Source organism: Euphorbia lathyris, chromosome 8 (assembly GCF_963576675.1).
Source record: "Euphorbia lathyris chromosome 8, ddEupLath1.1, whole genome shotgun sequence".
NCBI classification, from domain to species: Eukaryota; Viridiplantae; Streptophyta; class Magnoliopsida; order Malpighiales; family Euphorbiaceae; genus Euphorbia; species Euphorbia lathyris.
In genome coordinates, this window is record NC_088917.1 from 77,438,448 (window position 1) to 77,464,393 (window position 25,946).

Genomic DNA, 25,946 nt, shown 5'->3' on the forward strand with positions numbered 1-25,946 from the left:
AATCATGTATGAATCTTGTCCGTTTGGAATTGTAGAAGCAAATAATTCCATATTTGGACATTCAACTACTTCGATCATTTTCAAGGATGGACATTCTAGAAACCCACTTGCAGAATAAAAACTCGACAATTTATCCAAATATTGTAGATTCATGGACTCCAAAAATGGAAAAATTGTTTGATATTCCTGCATCTTTTCCTCCTCTGCTTGCAATTATATGTTCCACCAGGCTGCAATTTTTTACTTCAACACGTTGAAGGTTTGGAAGAGTTAAAGCCATTGAGATATTAAATATAAATGTTAAGTTGCCACAATTGTGAACTTTGAGCAGTTGGAGATTTCCGAAACTCAGGATTTGTTGAGGATCCTTGCTCCACACATGGGTCAACTTTGGCAGATCAACTAAATGCAGTTCATACAACTTTGGCAGATCATTTAAAACGTTTAGTCCTTCCAAATCAAACACTTGTTCCACTACATCACATTTTTCTACTATCAGAACTTTCAACTTCTTCAAATGCTCAAGTTGATGTGATGATATGGCATTTGATATTATTGGACACTCATCCACCACCAACCTTTGTAACCAGTCAAAGTTCTTGAATGCAAATTGGCTACCCCATGTATCTTTTAATGCAGGAAATAAAGAGAGTTTGACATCCTCTTCATATTTGACCCAAACCTAAGAGTGCAAAACAAAACAACAGTAGTAAATATATGAAGTAAGAAATGAAACACAAGTAAAAGGTTCAGTTGAGCTTATGTGAATTTCCAGAATATGAAAATGACTTATGTACCATTAGGGCGGTGGACAAGATCTTGATGTATAATTACTGATATTTGTGATTATTATTATTCTATATGAAGAAAAAGTAATGACTAGTTACTTACCATTTCCTTGTATATGTGTTCAATGGTATTGTTGAGGTCTCCTTCCCAATAAAAATCTTTCACCCGTGACTCTTCTTTTACACTGTTTAGCATCGGTGTGCTTATGTTTCCAGGACAAAAGATTCTCATGTTGGGGCAGCTACATAGGACAATTTGCTCCAAACATGAGAATTCAAAAGTGGAATTGCCTAAGGAGAAGCTTCTGAGACTTTGCAGATGAATAAGCTCCAGTGTTTTCATTTTGGTGAAAACAATCTCCTCTGTTGTTTCATCATTTCTGTCTTCTACTATCACCATCAACATCTTGCAATATTTTACTGTTAACGTCTCAAGTTGCACCAAAGTTTTGGCTACTGATGATGTTATCAAAGTTCTCAATTGATTGCATCCAAATACTTTAAGAGTTGTCAGATTTTGGAATAAGGAGTCATGCAATTGAGAATTCTGCCACCATATTTGCTTCAGATGATCAAGATTTTTTAGTTTTAAAGCTCTTATTTGTGGAAGTGTAGTGTCAGCTCCTTCCAGGTTACTGCTGAGTCCTTCAAATTTAAAGAGCTCTTCAACAGAAGAATTACACAAGCCGAGTTCAACACCATTTGGTAATTTTGAAAGGAAACGAAGAAGACGAACATGTGATTTGGTTGTGGCAAAGTGATATCGCAACTCAAGATTTTTGACATTTGAAAAGAAGTTTATGGGCAATTCAATTTGCAGTATTGCTGTGATGGACTTAAGGTCTAATGACAACTCTTCCAATTTGGGAAATACCTGCAATATACAAAATCAACATTAACACCCAATTACTTAACCTCTTAATCAAATCTATACACAGAATATCAGGAGGGGCATCTGTACATGGGACAAAGCATGGAAGGACCAATAATAATATTTTTTTTTTAAATAAAGTAATACAAAAATTAAATCTTAAAAGATACAACGGTTACCGAAATAATCCTAAGACTAAACAAACCGCACTACAGATCCAAGGCACAAAGATGGAGGGGTCCAAATATAATTTTTTTATAAAAAAATATAAAAATTAAAATCTCAATAGATGCAACAACAATAAATACAACTAGTTGCATACCCGCATATTGGACGGGTGAACTTAATATTTATAAATATTTTTAGTAAAATAAACTTAAGAGATTTTAAAGTATTGTATAGGCATTGTAATGTACGATAACATTAAAATTTTATATATTTTATTTTAATAATACAATCTGATTTTTTTACAGAAAATAAAATCTAATTTTTAAGGGTATTTAATAGCTATTTTGTACTTTCTATAAACACGAAAAATAAAACTAATAATTTAGGAAAAAACATATATAACCAACACGATTACGTGTGCATTAACATATAGTTGCACATTTTATACATTATAGAATTCAAAAAATGGATTCATAGCTAAGAGGTAAAGAATTTCTAAACTACTTCACTACTTACTCCTGTGTTATTGACTGATTCTTGTCAAGGTATTGAGGGTATGTTGTCAATCGAGTGATAATAGGGAGATTGTTACTTATGTAGTAAAGCTCATAAATGTATAATTTTTTTTGTAGGAAATATCATTAGTGACTTTTCATAGGAAATATCACTTTAAATCTATAATTTTTCACTTAAAAATAAATATTAAATAAAAATATTGAACTTCAAATTTAATTAGCAAAATCGCTAAAACAAATAAAATTTTAGTTATTTTACTATTTTTAACTTAAAAATTAAATATAAATATGTATATTTATATATTGATAATTAAATTTCTACATAATATATCAATATATAATAGGTTTATTTTCGATTTCGGTTAATTTGAAATGAAAAACCGTAACCTAATCCATTGGTTATGGTCAACATATTTTTCGGTTTGGTTTCGGTTTCGAAAATCGGTTTTCCAGTTAATTTTGCGCAGCCCTAATTTGCGGCTCTGAATCCTAGAATTGAGAAAATAAAAAAAGAGAACAGAGTTTGGAAAATTAACATAAACTTATTGTGTCTTTAATCTAATGATCAGTCCTGAAATACTAGCACACATAGATTCTATTACTATATGAATATAATATATATAAAAATATCCTATGTTTTAAAAGTTGTCATATTAATTATCATTTTTTATTTTTCAATTGGTAAAGTAATGTTAATAAACATAATTTAGAACATATAATTAGATTAAATTGTGCTCTATACCAACCTTATAACTGCATCGAATATGATCGTGGTTTTCCTTTGTCAATCTTGAAATGAACGATTTGATATTTAGACAGTTCCTTATGCTAATCTTCTCTAATGACGGACATTCCAAATCACCACTTCCTGAATAAATACTTGAAAGCTTTGGCAAACATTCCACATGGATATATTCCAGTGAACCAAGTATCACTTGGGCTACATCCTCTGCTTCCTCTTCCTTTATTATTGTTTCCATAATCTCACAATTTTCCATTTCTATCCTTTGGAGTTGAAAGAGGCATGAAGCCATGGACCAAGTAAATGCATATTCCAAGGTGCTACAGTTGTCTATTTTCAGCACTTTCAGTTTGCTGAAGTCCAAAATGCCCCTAGGAGCCTTGTTGCATAATTGGCTCAACATGGGTAGATTAGTCAGCTTAATTTCATTTAATTGCGATAGCAGTCCAACAGATCTACCTTCAGCAGATAGCTCTTCCAAGTCAAAAACTACTTGTACTAACTCACAGTCGCTTACAGTAATCTTTCTCAACGTGTTCAAGAAGGGCAGTTGATTGGCTAATATAGCTTTTGAGGCAAATGCTTCTTTCACTACTTCCAGCATTTCTAAATAGCGGAAGAGTCTCCCTTCTTCAAAATGTCCACCAACCTTGATTTCAATACCAAGATATAGCATTATTACATAAAAGGATGAAAAAATTATTACTAATTAAGGGAAGCAAGAATACAAAAATTAGAGTTACATACCCATTTTTTTAAATGGCATGATATAGTTGCATTAAGATTTCCTTCCCACTGTTGTTGACCTTCATATTGTACTCCTCGTAGTTTTGGTGTGCTCAACTCTCCGCCACAAAAAAACTTCATTATAGAGCACTTCTGGACATTTACTTCTTCTAACAATGGGAAACGATGGTCGTAATTGCCAGTAGAAAAGCTGTTTAGTCTATCTAAGGCCTGAAGTTTCAAACACTTCAGGTTCTTGAAAACGATCACATCATGCTCTTTGCAATCTGCATCATCAGTTGCAACAATTTCTTCCATCATACGACAATCACTTACTCTTAATTCCATTAGTTGCACCATAGTTTTGGATGTTGATGCTGTTACCAAGTTTGTCATCTTATTACAACATGACACATTTAGAGTTATTAGACTTTGGAAAGAAACTGAGGATGGTGCTATATTTATCAGATCATAACACCCAAAAACATCCAAAGTCTGAAGATACTGAAGGATGGGATTCAGGAATGAGCCTTTCTTCATCATGTGCTTCAAATTTCTAAGAAAGCTCAACTCCAAGTGTTTCAATCTAATCTCTCCAATTGCTCTTTCATCATCTGATAGGAATATCTCATGCCAAGAGCAATAATATAAGTCAAGCCTTTCCAAAGAGCAGAGTCGTCTAAGGAAACCAAATAGAGAAGGAATGTGTTCTTCTTTGATAGACTTCAGAGTAACCTTTTTCAGTCTGGAACAGAACCCATCTGAAAAATCACCAGTTTGATGTATAGCCCTCAAGCTTTGGTCGTCTATTCTAAATTCCTCCAAGTAGGGAATAAACTGACCAAAAATAGAAACCATTATATGAAGTCAACATCCATATAAAAATTTAGGGTTAATTATAAATAATTGGGTTTGTAACGAAAAATAACACAGGTACCAATCTGCAAATCCTTAAAACAACAGTACATCTATTTGTAATCAATCCAAATTTTTTTAATAAAAACTAAATTTATGCAAACCAAAGTGTATAATTTAAGCTAATTAAAATCTTTTTTTTTTTGCTATGATTCACCGATACTTCTAGGAGGTAAATGTACATACTCCGCGTACGGAGATATGGCCGGGATACAGCGGGATACATACATGATACAGCTATAAAGTATCTTTTTTTCCTTTTCTTTTTCAATTAGCGGGCATATGCGGGATATTTTTCATAATTAATTAGTTAACCTGTAGGATTTTTTAAAAAACTTTAAAAATATAAGGATTATATGACAAATTAAATAAAGTAATATTAACCCATCACCCACTCACCCTTTGAAACATACACGGATATAAAAAAAATTGAAAAACCACCCAAATTGTTTTTAGTTTTCTCTCAAACCCTAACTTCCATCTTGTGTAGGTTCTGTTTGATTGAAATCTCATCCCACTTCTGTTCAACTTCCACATCAAATAGTTGTAAGTATTAAATGTTTGCTTTTTATGAATTAATGACTTATTAGTCAATATTATAGATATTATTTGTGATTTTATAATGACTTATGAGTGTTATTTGTGGTTTTATAATGACTTTATGAATGTAATTTGTAGTTTATATATTTATGTATCTTTTATATATTATTAATTATCTATAAAAAATTTCGTATCCCCACCGTACCCGTATCTCGTATTTTTTTTAGAAATGTCATTTTCTGTACTGGTACACATACCCGTGCATGTACCCGTATCGATGCTTCATAGTTTGTTTGTTTGTTTGTTTAGAAAAGAAATAAGTACATCAAAATCTCAATTAACTCTATGGAATTATGGGTTATTATTAGATTATAATTTTAATTTCAAGGTATTTTAAAAGCTCTAGTTTGAATCATTATGTATTGAGCTAATTATAAGTAAATTGAATATGATATATGTAAAACAACAAAAAATAAAAAAAATTGAGAACTTATATACCTTATCAACAGAAACAATGTTTGTTGAAATGGAACATGGTCATTCCTCTCTTCATTTTCTTGGTGGTAAGTAGAGATTATGGACCCAAATTTCATAATTTGATGACAACCATATACTTGCAAACATTTTAAGTTTGGCCACTCAGAGGTATGAGGTCCTTCATACAAATTCCTCATTTCCTCTAAATTACTCAATTGAAGGAAGCTTAATTGAGGAAATGCAAAACAAAGGGAGCCTTTTGATCCTTCATCTTTTTCCTTTGCAATAATTACTTCCAAATTTTTGCAGTTATCTATTTTCAGCTCTTGAAGTTTGAGAAGTCCAGAAGCTATAGGTGCTGGAAATACATATTTCAGATTCCTACAAAATGCAACATCAACAGATAGCAGATTTTCAAAAGTGAAAGCTCCACATGGATCGTTACTCCATAAATATTTGAAGTTCATTTCATATACTTTCATTGTCTCCAGGTTGGAGAAAGTGGCCTGCAATACATGTATTTAGATCAACTTCTTTTCTAAAAAAATAATAATTTTACTTGATGAAAACAGAATTTAAATGAAATTGAAAAACAACAAAATTAAAAATAACTATGTTCTCAAATGAGGGTTAAATTAATTTAATATCACATTGAAAAGAAGAGAAGCAAAACATCACCATTTCATTGAAGAAGTATTCTTCCTCACTCTCATTACTTGATAATCTCGACACAAAATTCTTCATTGCATTGCATCCGCTTATACTCAAGTCTTTGAGCAATGGAAATTCAATTGAATAGCCACCGCTGAATTTTTGCAAATTTGGAAGTTTTTCAAGTTCAAGAGAATGGAGCTTAGGAAACTCAATCATACTCATGCTCTCTATTTCTTCATCTTTCTTCCTCTGTATTATCTCTTCCAGTGACTCACAATTGCTTAAGTTAAACGTTTTGAGTTGACCAAAACATTTCAGAATCTGAGCTGTAAATACATATTTTAAACACTTGCATATCCACACCTCCAAGCTTGTTAAATTATTAAAAGAAACCTGCACATCAAATGTTGTGTTTATATATGAAAAAAAGGAGGAAAACAAAACATCAAATTCGACTAGAAAAAGAGCATACCAGTTCATTGAAAAGCAATTCCATTGGTGCAATTCCCTCTTTTCTTCTGCAAAAGCTTGTGAGATTTGGTAGATTCCAGAGCTTCAAGGAATTCAATTGATTGAACTCGATCACTTCATTATTGTAATTCTCTTCATTTCCTTCACAAACTATAGCTTCCAGGTTTTCACAACATCTAATTTCAATTTCTCGAAGTTGAAGTAAACATTTGGCTGATGAAAATGAAAAGAGGCTCTTCAATTTATCACAACCATAGATTTTTATGATTCGTAATTCACCAAAAGACCCCATCTCTAGTTGACCATGACACATCTTCTCCAAGCTCATTAACTTACTTAGATCCAACGACTCCAAGATGGGAAAGGCAGGGCAAGAAGCCCGCATTGTCGACTTGATCAGATGTTGAATACTAGAATCATTTTGAATGTGCAGATGCTTCAATTGCGGAAAGCCTTCTCTATCTAGATCATACAATACACTCTCAATTCCCATTACTTCAGATAAAGATAGATCTTCAGTCACTCTTAGCAACTTTTCAATCCCATCCTCCAAATGAATACCTGCATCTAGCTTTAGCTTTAGGGTTCTTGATCTTTCATCGTTACCTTCCCAGTTACCCCATCCATCACCTATGGATATTTTATAACTTTTTAACCCATGAAAGAACCTGCAACCTTGTGGTATCGACTTAGAATTTTCAATTTGTATTTCTAGATTTGAAAGGTTAGGCAAACTCTCTAACTCCACAAGTCTCGCATTACCATTGGCATTCCATCGAACAAAACTGTTAAGCATGTACAGTTCTTCTAACGAGCACAGTTTTGATAACACATTTTCAGGAATTACTCGGAGATCGGAGCAATTTCTCAAATCTAATTGCTTCAGTTGAGTCAGTGCCTCTATTTCTTCAGGCAATTCAACAATCTTCGAGTCTGCAAAACTAAGCAACTCTAGTTGCTTCAACTTTCCAATGGTAGCTACTTTATCCAACCGGCATCCATGCAAACACAATGTTTGAAGCTTTGTAAGTGAACCAATTGATGAAGGAAGAGGCACCAGACGCATGCCCGAAAAATGAACAACCTTCAAATTTTGGATCCTTTCAAAAAAGGAATCGGGCATTTCTAGAGAAATATCTTCGGTGAAAAGTAAAAACAATTCTGCCTCTGGGCAAGCTAGGCCTGCAGGAAGCTCATGGAGATCAGGGTGCTTAAGAGATATTCTGGTGCAATTTTCCTTTGGCCCATCTCTGAATCCAACCTCATTTGTTCCAATATGTGCATGTTGCTCTCTAGATGCAATTGAGAGAGCAGTATCACGAACAAGATCATGTATTTTCACACAATAAGATCATGTATTTTCACACATCCATTGTTGTCCCCATCCAGCAATAAACTCTTGGCTTTGAGTTTTCCTATCAGGGTTAGCACTTTGTTCCTTGCATCTTCAATGTTAGGAATGCCTCTAAATAAACCCAAACCCATACTATGAGTCAACAAGTACCGAATAGATTGCCCAAACAGAGCACAAAGCAAGAAAAGTGACTGTGCTTCCTTCGAGGGTAGATTATGATAGCTTGACTCAAGGACTTTGTATACTCTTTTCTCTATTTCTTCATCGCCCAAGGTAGACAGCCGATTTAGCATATCATCCCACGCATGAGATTCTTCACTCTGTAAGTGTAAATCGGTGGCAACTAGTTGAATCAAAAGAGGTAACCCTGCACATTTTTTTGCAATTTCAGTTGCTATGGCATGTAATTTTGCATCTTTAGCCTTAGCTACACACATCTCAAACAACTTCCACGCGTCTTCATCTTTTAGAGCTTCAAGAGAGAATAGTTTCTGTGCACGCATCTCACTAGATAATAGATCTTTGTTCCTTGAGGTAAGCATTATTTTGCAACCCTTAGATGCATCCCCATAAGGAATTCCGACGGCATTCAAATCAAGCTTTTGCCAAAGATCATCAAGAATGACGAGTACTTTGGAGTTCTGCAACCTCTTATGAAGTACACCTGCTCTTCCTGTGAGTCCCTCAACATCAAATTTCAGGCCTAAGAAATCAGCAATCTCCACCTGAATCCGTCTCAATTCTGGAGTCTGAGAAACAGCAACCAGCACCACAGCCTCAAACAGCTTCTCTGCTACTGCTTCTCCTTGGACCTCCTTTGCTAGTGTGGTCTTACCGATGCCTCCCATACCATAGACCCCTAACATATTCAGATTAGGATCTCTCAAAGCATCCATAATTAGGTTGAGCATCAACACCCTTGAAGGCAAGGCCTCGCGGCTGTACACAGAAGGCACGAGTATCGGTTGCGGAGGGAGCGGGAAGGAAACTTGATCTAGTCCTTGTTCGTTTCGAAGCTTCTCGATCCCTGAAGCTTTCTTGTCTGCTTTCTTGCTCAGCTGGTAGCGAGACTTGAAGTTGGGACATAATCCGAGCAAGCACCTTTTCTTTGCTTCTTCTTTTCCTTGCACAAGTTCCTCAGCATCTCCAATAGCTTTCTCCGCATTGCTTAACCACTCCGTAACATTCTCATAGATCTCTTCACCGTTTCGAGTAGCATCATCAACGGAGTGCTGCAACCTGTCTTTCCTATTCTTCAATTGCTGAACCTCATCCTGGAGAGTTTGGACTTTGCTGTTGCAGTTGAAAGCATAGCCAATGTGTCGTGCTGCAGGCTTAACAATGTATTGTTTGATGGGATCTGTAACTAAGTCGACAAAAACTGAAAGAATGGAATTCAGAACCATTTTATCTATCAAAAGAGACAATGAATGGAGATCAAAGAAAAGTAACTAGAAAGTGAATGCAGAAGAGAGAGAGAAGTAGATGATTTGGAAGATAGAAAGGGAAGAAAGTAGTAGAAATGATCTAATGAGAGACGAAAGTGAAGACTACTGGCTAATGAACACAACGAAGAAAAAAGAGTTTCAGTATTTTTCTTTTTCAAGTGTCAGGGTTTTTTAAAGCTTGATTAGCACTACAACTAGGTCTCATTTATTACACTTTTAGCATCCCTAATACAAACTCTGTAATCTCTCCCGTGACACGGGTAAAAGTAAGGTGTGATGTTTGCAGGACAAGACGTGCCTCTTCCTGAGGCTTCTAGGTTGCACATGTCAACTGCTGATCTTGACAAGTGTCTTTTGCTCTCAGTGCCTCCAGAATCCTCTTCTCTTCTCTTCTCTTCTCTGTAACTTTAATCCATCACCTACTCAAATATAAATAGCAAAACACCCATATCTTTATCTGAAATCAAACATTTTAACGGCTCTGCACATTTCCAATCTCATAATTCATCACATCGTTATCCAAATCCAACAATGGCTCTCAGAAATTCACTGGTAAGTACTCTTAGCTCTTCCATTTTCCCATTTCGTCCTTCAAAAAGTTTTCATTAACATTAAAAAATGAATCCAGAATTCCTTCAAATCCATGGCGAGTCGATTAAAAGGAAACTCAGCAACATACACAACAGCAACCTCTCCTAAAACGGCATCGTATACACCAACAGCTGATTTGCATCATCATCATCAGACAAAGAAAGGAGGAGTGAAAGGAGATTTTGTGCCAGTTTATGTAGCCATAGGAATGATAGCAGTATCAGTGTCTTTAGGTCTATTCACTGTGAAGCATCAAATACTCTATTCCCCAAATGTTAGGGTGAAAAAGAAGGTAAGAGAAACAGTACCGGAGGTGGAAGATCCAGATCTAGTAGTGGATGAAGCTGATAAGTTTTTGAAGAAATCATTGTTCAGGAAAATCGCTCATATTCAGGAATTTGAAAACGGACTCAGCTATATGCCTAATACTGTTCATGGAGATGCGTTTGCTCATCAGCCTCATGTTGAGACTCTCAAGTCCGTCGGTGTAGATCCAAAAGCTCACTGATTGTTTTAGCCTTTTCATCTGAAACGTTTTTTAGAGTTTCTTCTTGTTGTAGCTTTTTCGCACGTATTCTGTACTGTTTATTTGCCTAAAAATGATGAAATGAGCTTGAATGTAACGAGTAAGGTGTTTTTGTATCGTGTAAATAGAATAATACAATTTTTGGGAAAAAAGATTGCGCATCCAGGGAATCGAACCCTGGTCAGTACCGTGGGAGGGTACTATGATACCACTACACCAGATGCGCTCTTATGTTTAGAGTTCTAATACATTTACTAATAGCTAATTTATGCTAATGTAATTATGTTGTTATTAAACTCAATAGTTAAGTTGAATACTTAGCTAAGTGGCTATGATCATAACTAGAATACGAATTCTAGTTTGATTCTTGTTTAACAAGTTTTCAATAAAAATTTGTATTTTCTTCATATTTTTTTGTTATTTTTATAATTTAGATTCCTATTTCTAACATATTTGTTGTTATTTTCTTCAAAACATATAGTGAAAATTATGCGGCTATTAAACAAATCAAGAACAGTGTCAAGAATAAGATTATTACATTATGTAAAATTAATTTTGGGTATTAATTGGACCGATAGATTAGAGGTTAATAATCAGTTTTAATAAATTGGAAGGATTAATTATTAGCTTAATAGACATCCAGTCTCATAAACTTGTAACTTTTTTTTCATCAACTTTTTTCATCAACTTAGGGAACAACCTCTCAACCTCCTCAACTCTTCAAAAACATCACATACAGCTCCTTCAATTTTGGGATAATACAATATTTTTAGAGGTTAATGGAATTAATGATATTTAATTTAAGAATTTTAATGCAATTGATAATATAAACTAATTAAAACTTAAAAAATTAAAACTAGTTCTATATTTAGTGTGTTAGATTGAGAAAAGAATTTTTTATCGGTATTTTTTTTTATTAGTAAACTTTTTTTTTGATTAGTTTTTTTTATCGGTATTGAAAATAAAGCGATTGTATTAAAAAAAATTGCTTATACATTCGAACTTCCGAAGTTTCGGTCCTGACTCCGCTTACTACACCAAACACACTCTTATGATCTTTATGGCAATAAGGTGATGTACGAATCTAGAAGTTTTCTTCATCATTTAAATTCTTATTTAGTTGACCTTTAAATTTATTGCGTTTTAATATATTAAATACTTAAGTTTGTTGTAGATAATACATTATAATGTCCGGTCCTTTAATTTATACGTGACCGATTTAGTTGTTATCATTTTAATAATAATTTTGTAACTGTACAGTAACATATTATATATCTTAGACAAATGTGAATTGAAATGATAACAACTAAATTATTATTAAAATGACCACTAATTTCTCAACACATCACAAAGTTACAACTAATTTCTCAGCACTAAGGATGCTCTAAGAGCATCTATAGACGGTGTCTAAAAACAGTGTCGATGTGATATTAGATTTAACAACTTTTAAATGATACCCACTATTAGAGGGTAAATTACACTCATGGCCACTGAAGTTTACTCATTTTCACATTATGGACATTGAACTTCATTTCTTCTCAGTATGACCACTGAACTTTATACTTTTTAACAACGGTGACCACTCAATTTTAACTAACTTCTCAAACTGACCGTTAACGATCATTAACGACCTCAAAATGAAAATATTCAAGAATTAAAGTTGTTCAGAACGATATTTACCATGCAACCACATTTTTTATTTTCGAAAATCACATTTTTTAGATCTTTCTCTCTCTAAAAATTCACTTTCTCTCTCCTAACCAAACAACATCTAAATGACCTTAAAACGAAAATTTTTAAGAATTAAAGTTTCTTAAAATATTATTAACGCTTTGGATTTTTTATTTTTAGCCGTCAACGATCGTTTTGAGGCGTTGAGTGGCCACCGATGTTAAAAAAAGGTAAAGTTCAATGGTCATACCAAGAAGAAATGAAGTTCAGTGACCATAATGTTAAAATGGTTAAAGTTCAGTGGCCATGGGTGTAATTTACCCACTATTAGAGTGATTGTAAGTGTCAAAAAAAAATTATCAATTTTTTTTAGCATTTTATCAACCTTGTTTATTATTTTTTAATATAAAATATGTGATCTCTCTCCTAGAAATACTAAAATCTTGAGTCTTTTATTTTTAATATTTATAATAAAATAATAATTTGTAAGATTATAATTACAACCTCTGTTGGAGCATTTTTTGAGTAAAAGTTGTCAAAAGTGATATGGATGAAAGAGATAATAAAATATTATATTTTAAAATTATGTGTTAAGTTTTGGCACTCTTTTAGACCCTCTATTGGAGATGCTCTAACACACCTTTCCTACCGATTCCAATAGGTACTTTACACTTTTTAACTTTTTTTTCATTGTTATTTAATTACTTATTAAGTTAACTTGTATTTATTATTTTTCACGATTTATGTAATATAGCTCACTTTCGTTGTTTTTAGCTCTTTTTTTGTACTATTTTTTTTTTATTAATATATTCGGGTTTGGTTGGAAAAGTGTTAGGAAGTGCCAACATAATTGGAATGTCCGACTGCTTTTTCTAACCTCGTTCTAACCTTTATTCAAAAAAAATTAACCATTTATTTTTATATATTCTATAATATTTAATTAAATATTCAAAAGGCATGAAATGTTATATTTAGTGAGTTTGATGAAATTATTGTATAAGATGAGTTGATTGCTAATCATAATTTTTTTTTAATTAAGTGATTAACTGATTACATTTTATATAAGTTGAGAGGTCATCGAAAACACTTTTAAAAATTCAGATAACCATAAATATAGAACCCATTACATTTCATTTCATGCATCTTTATCACTTCATACATTTTGATTTTTTTTTTTTTTTTTTTAACTATGAGAACACGAGTGGCATTAGGTTGTTGGGTTGGGGGCATCATGATTTTTAGAAATGTGAAAATGTAATTTGAATTCCATTTGATTGATTGATGCTAAACTTACATCCAAATTTCTTCAATGAATGGGACCCACCCATAACATGAAATGCATTTTTGTCTTTCATAAAAAAAAAAGGGAGAGCTCAGATAGTAAATAATGGATAGAAATTCCAGATTTCCGAAATCGGAAATCTGAAGAAAATTCCAGATTATAAAAATTCGGAATTTCCAATGTTACCCCTTATTTTTAAAATTCGGAATTTTTAATGTTATCTCTCATTTTAACACTGTTAACCCATTTTCCGTTTTTCGGCGTAAACCACGCTCCTTTTTTTTTTGTAAAAACAAACCATAGGGGTTTATTTGGAAATCGGTAAAAATCACAGGGTTTTTTTTTAAAATTTACCCAAAAGAAGATTAAGTACTAAGTTGATAATAATATTAAGTGGGTAAATTATATCCATAACTACTCAACTTTATCTATTTTAATATTATTATCACTGAACTATAATTCTTAACAGTAATGTCACTAAACTTTACACTTTTTAACATGAGTGGTCACCCAACGCCTCAAAACGACTATTAACGATATCAAAATAAAAAATTTGAAGAGTTAATGATACTTTAAGAAACTTTAATTCTTGAAAATTTTCGTTTTTTGGCCATTTAGATGTTATTTGGTTAAGAAAGTGATAGTGGATTTTTAGAGAGAGAAATCTCCAAAAAATTGTGATTTTGGAAAATCAAAATATGGTTTCATGGTAAAAGTCGTTCTGAACAACTTTAATTTTTAAATATTTTTATTTTGAGGTTGTTAACTGTTACTTTGAGGAGTTAGTTAAAGTTGAGTGGCCACCACTATTAAAAAATGTAAAGTTCAGTAGTTATACGGTTAAGAATTGAAGTTCAGGGACTATAATAATATGATAAACTTTAGTGGCCATGGGTGTAATTTACCCAATATTAAGCCAAGCATTAGTATGGTAAGCATATGTATGTAGTTTAGCTTTAAAAAAAGAAAAAAAGAGTGAAGTCGAATAAAAATCAATGTGTTTTTATGTTTTATTAAATTGGTATATGTAAAAACATTTTTGTACAAGCGAAATTCTCGTTTGTAAATAGAAGATGATTGAGGTTTTTCTTTTTACTAAACACAAGGATTTTAAAATTAAAATGAGTGTTAAAGAATCTTAAAATTGAAAAATTCAATGACTTGATGATATTCTAATCCGTTTTAATTCTTCAACTTTTTAAGTTTGTGGAGGCAGTTGCTCATTTCTTCTACTTCCTTCTAGCAGATTAAACAATCGCATATTCAACGATAGATTGAGCCCAGATGTCGTGTGGCTGATCGTTGCATCACCTGTATTTCCTGGTTGCGCCAGGAATGATGATTAGAGCCCAAATTGTGGTCTTATGATGACATTTTCCCAATTGGTTTGGTTGTTTGTTCTGGTCCTTGGGTGTCGTCGAAGGGGTGGTATAATTCCTATTGTTGGTCCGCCAACATCGGGTTTTCCAACAATGGTCTCAAGCAGTTCGCAGCTTCCACGCCATAATTGTTCCACAAGTTCCCGAATTTGATCGCCAAAGGTCTCTGGTGACATTTCTCGAGCATATTGAGTGAGAGGAGGAGAATTGTTCATTTGGTTAATAGGGATGGCAGGAGTGTTGCTTACTGAAACTAGAATGGTGAGTGGAGGAGTAGTCCCCCAGAGGAAGGATTGGGTCCTTCCGTTGTCATTTGTGTGTGTGGTGTAAACTCTTTTGTGACTAGAGCTCCACATTCACCGCACCAATTGATAACTCTCGAACGAACTTCAACCGGAGCTCCACCTGTGGGGGGCGTCGTTGGATTTGGCCGGAGGGCACTCTGATACTTAAGTCAGTAAAGTATAAAATAGTTATAAACTGTAAGCACAAAGTGTAGTGTGGAAAGTGCACTTCTGCCTTGGGATGTGAGGCTATTTATACTAAATAGTTGTAACCATCAAACTAGTAACTAGAAAGCATTCCATTAATGCTACTTTAATGATAGTTACTATGTTCATTCAAGTATGATCGTTAGCTCATTCATGGGACTATTACTTATCATTAATGGTTTCAGTTTCCATATGGGAAGACGGCAGAGACATCCCTTGAGCGGATTAATGTTAGATGACGGGTCTCTCAAGATATGGCGGTTGAGAGCCTCTTTAAGTTGTCTGATCATTACGAGGCGTATCCTTTGGACCACGGGCCCTTGGCGGCATATGACTTGCTTCGTACGCCATATTGCCGACGGATATCTGTTCACTGTCGATGTCCAAATATTCTTTTAGTCCTTGTATTACATAAAGTTTTACGGATTCACCATTGGATAATATCTAGATGTTATCATAACGGTAAATGAATAAAAGGCATAACACCCGTTTGAAAATCAATTACGATGTTAAACTATCAAAATCATCAATTAGGTTTTTAAACCAAATAAAAATCATCAATTGAATTCCCATTTTAAGTAAAAATCATTAATTCAGACCTCATCGAAAATCATTCGGTTGAACAGTTTCAAACTCTTTTTTTCCAAAACTATTTTGAACTAACACATAGATCATTATAGTTCATATCAAATAGTCACAATTTCTGTTTTTAGAATATGATGCAGACTTAATAGATCATTTTTGCTTATTTGAAGGACCTAACTGATGATTTTGATACTTTAACATCATAATTGAATTTTAAAATTTAGTTTGGGGGGGGGAGTGAAATGATTGTTATGCCTAAATAAAAACAAAAGAGTAGAAATGTAATGGTATAAATTATTTGTTTATTTAAGTATAAGAGCCTCTCAATATCAGTGGCATTTTGATTAGATATAGGATTGGAAATAATTATATGCTAGGTGTGAATTCACAAATGAATGCAGAGATGTGAAATGTAAAGAATAGATTTCCAGTGCCGAAGACATGCGAAAATGTGATTTAAATTCCATTATTGATTGATGTTAAAACTCCATTCATGAATTACTGTCATAATATAATATGGTATGGTAATAATTTTACCTGGTCAGTGGTCAGTCACCATTAGATCTAGGTTTATTAAAATCAGAGGATGGAGATTAAAACAATGTATAGTTTAAATTTACACCTTATAGATCTAATGGTGACTGATCAGGTGAAAACCACCGTATGACTGAATAGGTGTAGAGAAAACGGGATCTAGCTCAGTCTCATCATTGTAACTATGCCTCCGATAGTTCAATCCACGTGTTTCCGATAAATTAAAGTTGGTGATGGTTAATTAACTTATTAGATTTATATTTAATTATAAAATCTAATTTTTTTTAATAAAAGGTTGGGAAGCGATTGAAGGTACCAGACATCCCAACTAGGTTGGCACCTCCAATGAACCTCAACAAACCTGAATATTATTAATAAAAAATGTAAGAATTACAAAGAAGGAATTAAAGAAAACGAACATGTACTACATTACAGAGATCATCAAAAATAAAAGATTTGCAAAAATGAGGAGCAATATGCCACCAAATAATACTCGAAGAAACCTTATCGAAGTTTGCTAAATTGTCCGATGCCTGATTGACCTCTCAAGACATTTCAGCCAGTCTTGTCTCATTATCCACGAGACCTCCTTGGATTTACTGTGAAGCATCTTTACCACATAGGTAGAGTCAGATTCAATCGAAAGATCATACCATTCTTTCTCTCAAGCAGTTTCAACTGTGGAAATGACCACCTTTAATTTAGCAATGTGAGCAAAAGAATTAGGGATATTGATGGAAAAACAACCCTTCACAAATCCTCTATTGTTACTATATGATGGTAATGAAATTTCTTCAATGAATGAAACTTACGATATGAAATGCATCTTTATCTTTTATATATGTACCAAAAGCAATTTGGGTTTTTACGTAAACATCATGAATGATAATAATATTTTAGCTTTAATCAAACTGATAATCTTTATTTGTATTATATCATAAATCTTTATTTTTATGTTAAAAATATCATAAAGTAAAAAAGTAACCACCACCTTTTAACATTCTTCAAAATAATTAGTTATTAATAACTTTTCTAATGACAAAAATTCAAAATAAAATTTAACATAACCATAAATTTATCATGGCATGGGTTTTTCTCTCTAATTTTCTCAAAGTATTTTATATATGCACCAAAAAGAAAAAGAAGACTTGCATAATAGGTCCACATTATATATTAGGATAATGTAAAAAAAACAAAAAAAAAAAGTTTCGCTTTTTGTTAAATGGATACTTGAAAAAGAAATTTTCCAAATAGGAACTTTGCTATTAGGACATAATTAAAGTTTTTCACTTTACTAAAAACAACTTCCAAAATGGTAAGAATTTTTGCACAAAAAATGGCTAATCTGTATCATCTTGCCTTGGTTCTAAAAACAAGTATTTCAAAATTGTAATTTTTTTTTCAATGAAGGTTGGGACGCGAAGGCAGGCCGGACGTCCCAACTAGGTTGGCACCCCCAGCACAGCCAACAACCCGGAATTTATTAAAAAAGGAAAATAGAGTACAAGAGAGAAAAAAAAAAGGAAAAGAAAAATTACAAAAAACGAATATGAGCAACATTGCACAAGTCATCAAACGCAAAAGCCTGACAAGAAAGAGGTGCGGAGTGCCACCATAGGCTAGAAGCTGCTGATTGCCCGATACTAGTTAGCCGATCAGTTGCATGGTTACATTCTCTAAAACTATGAGTCGCTTTCCAAGTCATATTGGCAAGCCTACTTAAACAGATAAGCCAATCTTTTCTTATCTTCCACGGAACGTCCCATGATATGTTATTAAGAAGATGAACTGCATAGGTAGAGTCAGATTTGATCCAAAAATTCCTCCAGTTTCTCTCCCATGTAGTGTTGATCGCAAAGATAATTGCTGTTAGTTCAGCAATATGAGTCGGCGAGTCCTGGATTGGAAACACAAAACAGCCCACCACGAAACCTCTATAATTCTGAAAGATTCCTCCCGTGCTAGTGCTTCCAGTTGAACTCGAGGCTCCGTCCGTGTTAACTTTAATCCAGCTAGGCAGAGGAGGAAGCCATCGAACGATCGCATAGTCCGGCTCAGGCGGAGGGCGGACATGAACAGCAGCAAACCCCGCGCATTCTCTGATTAAATACAACAGTTGGAATCTTAGATTTTGGATTGAAGGGAGGTCGTTATAAAAAATGGCTCTATTACGGATGAACCAAATATACCAATTGTAGGTAATTACAGAGAACGTCCATCGTTTCCTCATACTTTTTCTGACCCGCACAGCTCTGATCCGACTGAGGAAATCGTCAAGATTTAAACCAAGACAATAGCTAACCTCATGCACATTGCAGACCAGGTTCCACAGCACTACGGCTACCTAACATCTAACAAACATATGCTCTATAGTTTCCCCTTCCGCTTTACAGAGTTCACAACGCTGAGCCAGCGAAAACCCTCAGATTTGCAGTTGAGCCTGCACTGCTAGCTTGGCATGAAATAACATCCAGTAGGTAAAAACTCATCTAGGAGGCACAAAGGAGTTCCATAAAAATTTGCTCCAGTCTATTGGAGCCCCCAGTTGAAGCTCAAGATAGAAATTTTTAGCCGTAAGCCTCCCAGAATCGGACGGCTGCCAGATGCAACTATCAGAATCTCCAAAAGACTCAAATTGCTTGATGCTATTCTGAACCTGGGTAGGAAGAGTCTACAAATTTGTCAAGTTACCATTCTCTTTGATCGTGTAAAGGCTTGTAAAGATTGGCCTGAGTCTTCCTTGGAATACCCAGCTGATCTGCAACAGCGGGAACAATCCATTTAGCAGTCCAGAAATTAAGAGTGGACTCTTCTGCAAACCAACAAACTGTTTCAGCCCTGACAATTTTAAAAATAGACATCGAAGAGGACCAAATTGAAGAATTAGTAATGAACCTTTTCGCCAAACCTGAGATATCAAGGAACCGAAGCCGAAGCAGGGATATGATGAAACTATGACCCTGCAGTAAATCCCAACTGAATTTAGCAAGCAAAGTCGAATTAAAGAGCCTAAAATCTTTGATACCCAACCTACATAACTAGTTTGCTGACAGTAGATAATCTATGGCACAGTGATGAGCTTCCGTCTATCCCTATCTCTGGTGCAGAGAAAGTTACGAACCGCTTTGTTGATCCGAGAAATTAAAGCACAGGGCCATTTGTAAACCATGAACGAGTGCACCAGAGCACCAGTTAAAGAGGATTTAATTAAAGTTAGCCACCCAACAATCGATAAAGACTGACCTTGCCAAAGACTGAATTTGTTGAGAAACTTGTCAATAAGAGGCTGTAAGTATCGAGACTTAGGGGCCCCTCTGAAAAGCAGAACTTCGAGGTAGTTAAAAGGGAGAGACGCAGTCTTAATGCCCAGAATACCAGCAAAAAGATTTTTGCGAGTAGAGGGGATGAAGTTGCCAAAAAAGCTTGAGATTTATCCCAATTTACTGCTTGACCAGACATAGATTCATAGAAATTGAATATATCCCTAATGCAGTTCATATTTTTTAGCGAAGCTCGGTAAAAAAATCATCATGTCATCTGCATATAGAAGATGAGAGGGAAAAGCAGCATTTTTGGTATAGCTCATAGACTCAAAATTACCTTCTTTTGCCAATTTGGTAATCCATCTCCCAAGAAAGTCCTCGGCAAGCCCAAAGAGCGTGGAAGAGAGCGGGTCTCCCTGTCGGACTCCACAAGAGCAGCTGAAGAATCCTTTAATACCACCTCCCAAAGCAATTGAGATTCTAGCTGATCTCAGAATTTCCAAAATCCAGTTTCTGAACCTCAGAGAGAAGCCAAAAGAGTCCAGAACAACTAACAAGAAGTTCCAGTCTAAGGTGTTGAAGGCCTTCCTGATATCAATTTTTAAGGCCATGTTGCCCCCAAAGCAGTTCTTTTTAAGCAAATTGACACCTTCAAAAGCCGCAACTATGCAATGATGAATACTTCTGCCAGCTATGAATCTGAACTGATTATCAGAGATTATTCTAGAAGCAATAGGCATCGGTCTGTCTAAGAGAATCCTGGAAATGATCTTGTGAAATTTCCCATTGCAACAGGACAGAATTAGTGAATTTCATTAGCTCCTTCAACCTTGGGAATAAGCGCCATGAGGCTAGAATTCATACCGGAAAGCATATATCCAGAATCAAAGAAGCTGAGAACCATTTGACACACATCGGGTCCCACAATATCCCAATAATGCTGGTAAAAACCCCCTCCGAAACCATCAGGCCCAGGTGAGTTGTCCTTGTTCATACTGAAGATTGCATCTCGGATCTTAAAAGTAGACGGTCTCCTAGTAAGAAGCTCATTGTCAGAATCTGTCACACTACAAGGAATAACAGAGTTAACAGCATCATAGTTGACATGTCTTAAACTGCCAGTGAAAAGCGATTCATAGTAATTAACAACTTGCTGAGCTATCACCCTCTCATCATTCACCATAGAGTTATTGATTAAAAGGCTATCCAGAGAATATTGCACCTTTCTAATTTTAGCTGGGCGATGAAAGAAATTGGAATTTCTATCCCCTGCATTAAGCCATTTTTCCATGCTTTTGTCCCTGAGAAGTAGTTCTTGTATGTACAGCTGAAGCTCAAGATCCTGCCGAGCATCCGCTTCCTGAGCAAAATGGATCTCATTTAAACCATCCTTGGAAATACTAGCTTGTACCTCCTCCAACTTGACCAAAGCAGTGGCAATATTGGTTTCCACCCGCCCAAAGACCTCAATGTTCCAAGCCCTGAGCTTAGGGCGAAGATTTTTTAGTTTGTGGCAGAGCAGTTGAGTCGGCATGAGAGAAAGAGAGCAGGAGCTCCAGTGATCAGAAACTAGCTTGTGCAAGGAGCTATGTGTTGTCCACATCGTGAGGAAATGAAATCTTCCTTTTCGAGCAATGCCAAAAGCGTAAGAGAGAAGGATCGGGCAGTGATCCGATTTGAGCGAGGAAGAATTGAGCAATGAATTATGTCCCAACAATCAATAAAAGTGTCATTAACTAAGGCTCTGTCTAGCCGACATTCAACATGCGCATCATCCATTCTACTATTCGACCAGGTGAATTGCAAACATATGCTTTCCACCTCTGTCAATTCTCCATTCCGGATGAAATCTCTACAGCTGTCTTCAGAAGGATGTCTGCCAGTTTTCTCATGCGCTCCCCTTATTGTATTAAAATCCCCTAGAACTATCCGTTTATCACATCCTCTAATCGCTAAAATAGAGTCCTAAAGCAAACAGCGCCTTCCAGCACTGTTATTCCCATAGACAAAGGTAATCTGAAAATCCTGAGAGAGCAAACAGTACCTAATGGCGATATGTTGCTCACGACTGAGAATGGTTTGACTACGATTACTGATTCCAATTTTACAAAAGAGGCAAATGAAATTGTTGTCATTTTGGAAGATGAGCTGTAGCCTAAGAGAGGTCCATAAGAGAGCAGAAATTCTATCAAAATCAGCCATAGGTTGTGATAAACAAACTAAATCTGGATGATTGGTTTTACACATCATCTTTAGAGCTCTTTGGGTACACAAATTCTGAATACCCCTACAATTCTAGTACAAAATGATCATGTGTACTTAACAGACGGTCGAACTCACCCTTTCAGCCGAAGTCGGTAGTTTTAGCCTTCGGTTTCTTACGCGTAGTAATCCAGTCACTTCCCTCAGCATCAAATTCATTCTCAATACAAATATCTCTGTTTGTAGTTCTAAGAAGGTGTTTGTGTCCATTCATGTGATTCGGAAAGGAAATTTACCTCCTTAGGCAGAGCGGTCGACAGATTAAACACGAATCCCTCGGAGTCTGAAGCAGAGAGGCTGCCACCGTTGCTGCATTCACCCAGAGCCATAGTATCAGATCTATCAGCAGTAGATCCATTCCTTTGCATATCCGGATCGTGTAATACCATTTCTAAGGAATTCGCTGGTATCACTTTGTCTCTTGCACCACATGAGGCCTCCTCATTCTGCATTATATTATAAATTGTAAATTGTAAAATTTAAAGATTCGATTATATTATAAATAATTTGAATTCTTCAACTTTTTGTTTTTTTACATTTTCGTTTTTCGGCTTTCACCTTTTTTTTTCATTGTTCGCATTCTTACCGTTTTCACCTTTTTCACGCTTTCCTATTTTTGTTGTTTTTTGCATTTTTTATGTTTTACCATTTTTTCTACTTTTCACGTTTTTTTTTCGTTTTTCACGTTTTTACCAGTTTTTAAGTGAAATGTGAAACAAATAGTCATTAGATATGAAAGATGTAATTTTAGAATTAAAAGAAAATATTAGTTATGGAATAGTGATAGGAATGGCAACGGGTACTCTACCCGCGGGTACCCGACACTATCCGACCCTAATGGGACTACCCGTACCCTGTATAAAAGGGTATGTGACGAGTATGGGATCAAAACCATTACCCGTTAGGGTAATGGGACGGGTATAGGAAGACCCCCTAGGGTACCCGGTACCTGTCTTAACTTTTTTATATATTAAAAAATATTATTGTATTTTAGATGTAAAATGTGAGATTTGAACACCAAACCTTTTGTTCTTCCACCATTAAGTGATACCACTAAACTACTTTATTTTTATTGATTAAGGTTTAATTTGTTTAATTTTTAGATAGATGATTTATTAAATTTAAACTTTGTTAAAATTTTAATATTTTTTGTTTTATTTATTGATTCTTAACGGGTAAGGATACCCGCGGGTACCCGTGAATTAAATGGGACGGGTATTGGATGCAAAATATATACCCGTTAGGGTAATGGGAAGGGTACGAGTAATTAAAAAATAAACAGACAAGGGTTTGAGATTGGCACTACCCGCGGACACCCTACCCGTTGTCATCCCTAAATAGTGGTTATCGAAAAATAACTATTTTATTCGTAACTTATCTAAAAATATTAGTTATGGTAAGCATATGACTTTTAGCTAAGGAATGTATTTATATAATTTAGCTTAAAGAATAAAATATGTTTTTAGGGTTGAAATGAAAACCATACTTCCTCTGTTTTACAATACATTTCTTTTAAGCTCAATGAATAAAAATTGAGAAATACAATTAATTTTACTAAAAAACTTTGTTATTCTTATATTAATTGTAACTACTAATAATTTTTTATGTATTTACAAAGTAAAAAAACAACTTAAATAGAAATGTATTTTGGATAAAAGTTAATTAATATACATGGATTGAATAAAACCGTCAGTAATATGATACAGATTGAAAGCGATAAATGGAGGTTTTAATCGTAAACCAACAAAGAGGTTCTTCTCTAGCTAAACTAGAAGGAGTGAATCCCAATAACAAGGTATAAACCTTAGGTTCTCAAAGAGAATAATATTTGATTGATAAAAGTTGTTTCATCCTTACAAAATGATGGTTTAAATACATCCTTCTAATGATAATGAAAGACAAGGACTACCCCTACTAGGGTTTCAATAAGGCTATCCATAAAAGGGTAAAATAGGTGATATGCCCCGACAATCAGTACAATGGTACAGGTACGGATTGTCAGGGTTGTTGGTGAATTACTTCGGGAGGAAGTAAACCTAGAGATCCGCCCATGGTGGATGTTGATACGCCTCCTGGTGTATTCCTAGATCCGCCCTGCTTGTATGTCCTGGGGATCCGCCCTCGTAGGTACAACCTCCGTGGGCCTGATGTTTGAGGATCCGCCAAAGCGCGCGTGATTAGTGATCCCAGTTAGGATGTCCGCATCATTCTCTCATTCTTTAAAAGATCTCGACACTGATTTGCCCTGGTTGAACTCCAAAGGACCATCCGGCTTCCATGGGCTAAGGTCACGGATGTTGAATGCTGGTGAGATTTTACCAAGCCAATTCGGCAATGCTATATGATAGGCATTGGCATTGACCTTCTTAGTGATCTTATATGGCCCGTATTTCCTAGGCCAAAGCTTGCTACTTGGGGCATTGGCGAGTCTCTCTTTGCCCAAATATACCATAACCTCATCCCCGACTTCAAACTGTAGGTCCCCGCGGTGCTCATCCGCCTTAGCCTTTAATTTCTGATTTCTCTCTTCAAGAGTCTCTCTCACCTCTTGGTGCATCTGTACATAATCCTTAGCTAGCTGGTTGGCAGTCACATTTCCTTTAGGAAGATGGGCTATATCAAGGACGTGATTCGGAGTCTTTGTGTACACTACCTCAAATGGGGATCTCCCGGTTCCTGAATGTACAGAGCCATTGTAGGCGAACTCAGCTTGGGCTAAAACCACATCCCACATCCTGGGCTTATCCTTACATTTGCTGCGCAGTAGGTTACCCAAAGTTCTATTGACCACCTCGGTCTGTCTGTCTGTTTGAGGGTGGGCGGTGGTACTAAACTTCAGAGACGTATCAAACAAAGCCCACAACGTCCGCCAGAAGTGACTGAGGAACTTCGTATCACGATCTGAGACGATGCTCTTGGGTACGCCATGTAGCCTGACAATCTCTTTGAAAAATAGCTCAGCAGTCGCTGAGGCATCATTAGTCTTACAACATGGTATGAAGTGAGCCATCTTTGAAAACCGATCAACCACGACAAAGATGGAATCCATGCCCCTCTGAGTTCTGGGTAACCCTAGGACAAAGTCCATGGACAGATCCTCCCATATGGTCTCTAGCATAGGCAAAGGTAACTGCAATCCAGTATTCGTAGTGCGTCCCTTGGCGGTCTGAATATAGCATCGTTCTACTAAGTAGGAAACATCTCTCCTCATCTTAGGCCAGAAATAACAGGAACTCACTGCTTCATATGTCTTGTCTCGCCCAAAATGTCCTCCAAGGGATCCGCCATGTAGATCACGAATAACCTTCTCGTGGATGGAAGTGTAGGGTAAGCAAAGTTGGTTGCCCCTCATGAGATATTCATCCATCAGATGATACACCCCATCCCCATACTGGTGTTGACACTTCTCCCAGATACTGCCAAAGTCAGGATCCGCCAAGTATTCTCCTCTGATGTGTTCAAAACAATCGGTCTCCAGGTTGACTGTTTTTATTAGTGACACCCTTCGACCCAAGGCGTCCGCCACCTTGTTCTGTTTTCCAGCCTTATGGATAAGCTTATAGGGGAACTTATCTATGAAGGCGGACCACCGGACATGCATGGAGCTTCGAAGTTGCTTCTGACTTCCCAGGTACTTGAGAGCTTGGTGGTCAGTATAGAGGATGAATTCTTTCCTCACCAAGTAATGTTCCC

The 25,946-nt window shown here is 35.4% G+C and overlaps 2 protein-coding genes, 1 non-coding gene and 1 pseudogene across 6 annotated transcripts in view; 1 reads left to right on the forward strand and 3 right to left on the reverse strand.

The window, feature by feature from the left end:
* LOC136202108 (uncharacterized) overlaps window positions 1–25,946 on the reverse strand; it is a 65,990-nt gene continuing 40,044 nt past the window's right edge. For all 4 annotated transcript variants that reach the window (XM_065992585.1, XM_065992582.1, XM_065992584.1 and 1 more), the window contains 4 exons: window positions 3,832–4,647; window positions 3,089–3,733; window positions 892–1,662; window positions 1–682 (listed from right to left, as the gene is read on the reverse strand). In XM_065992585.1, the coding sequence (XP_065848657.1) occupies window positions 131–682; window positions 892–1,662; window positions 3,089–3,733; window positions 3,832–4,647 (2,784 nt within the window). In that variant the 3' untranslated portion in view covers window positions 1–130. The remainder of the gene's footprint in view (window positions 683–891; window positions 1,663–3,088; window positions 3,734–3,831; window positions 4,648–25,946) is intronic.
* On the reverse strand, window positions 7,200–9,936 carry LOC136202110 (disease resistance protein At4g27190-like; annotated as a pseudogene).
* LOC136202112 (uncharacterized) lies at window positions 10,090–11,195 on the forward strand. The gene is made up of 2 exons (XM_065992590.1): window positions 10,090–10,221; window positions 10,298–11,195. Exons 1-2 carry the CDS (start codon window positions 10,201–10,203, stop codon window positions 10,766–10,768), a joined length of 492 nt encoding a protein of 163 aa, XP_065848662.1. The 5' UTR covers window positions 10,090–10,200; the 3' UTR covers window positions 10,769–11,195.
* TRNAG-CCC (transfer RNA glycine (anticodon CCC)) lies at window positions 10,942–11,012 on the reverse strand. The gene has a single exon. It is a non-coding gene; the product is annotated as a tRNA-Gly (tRNA).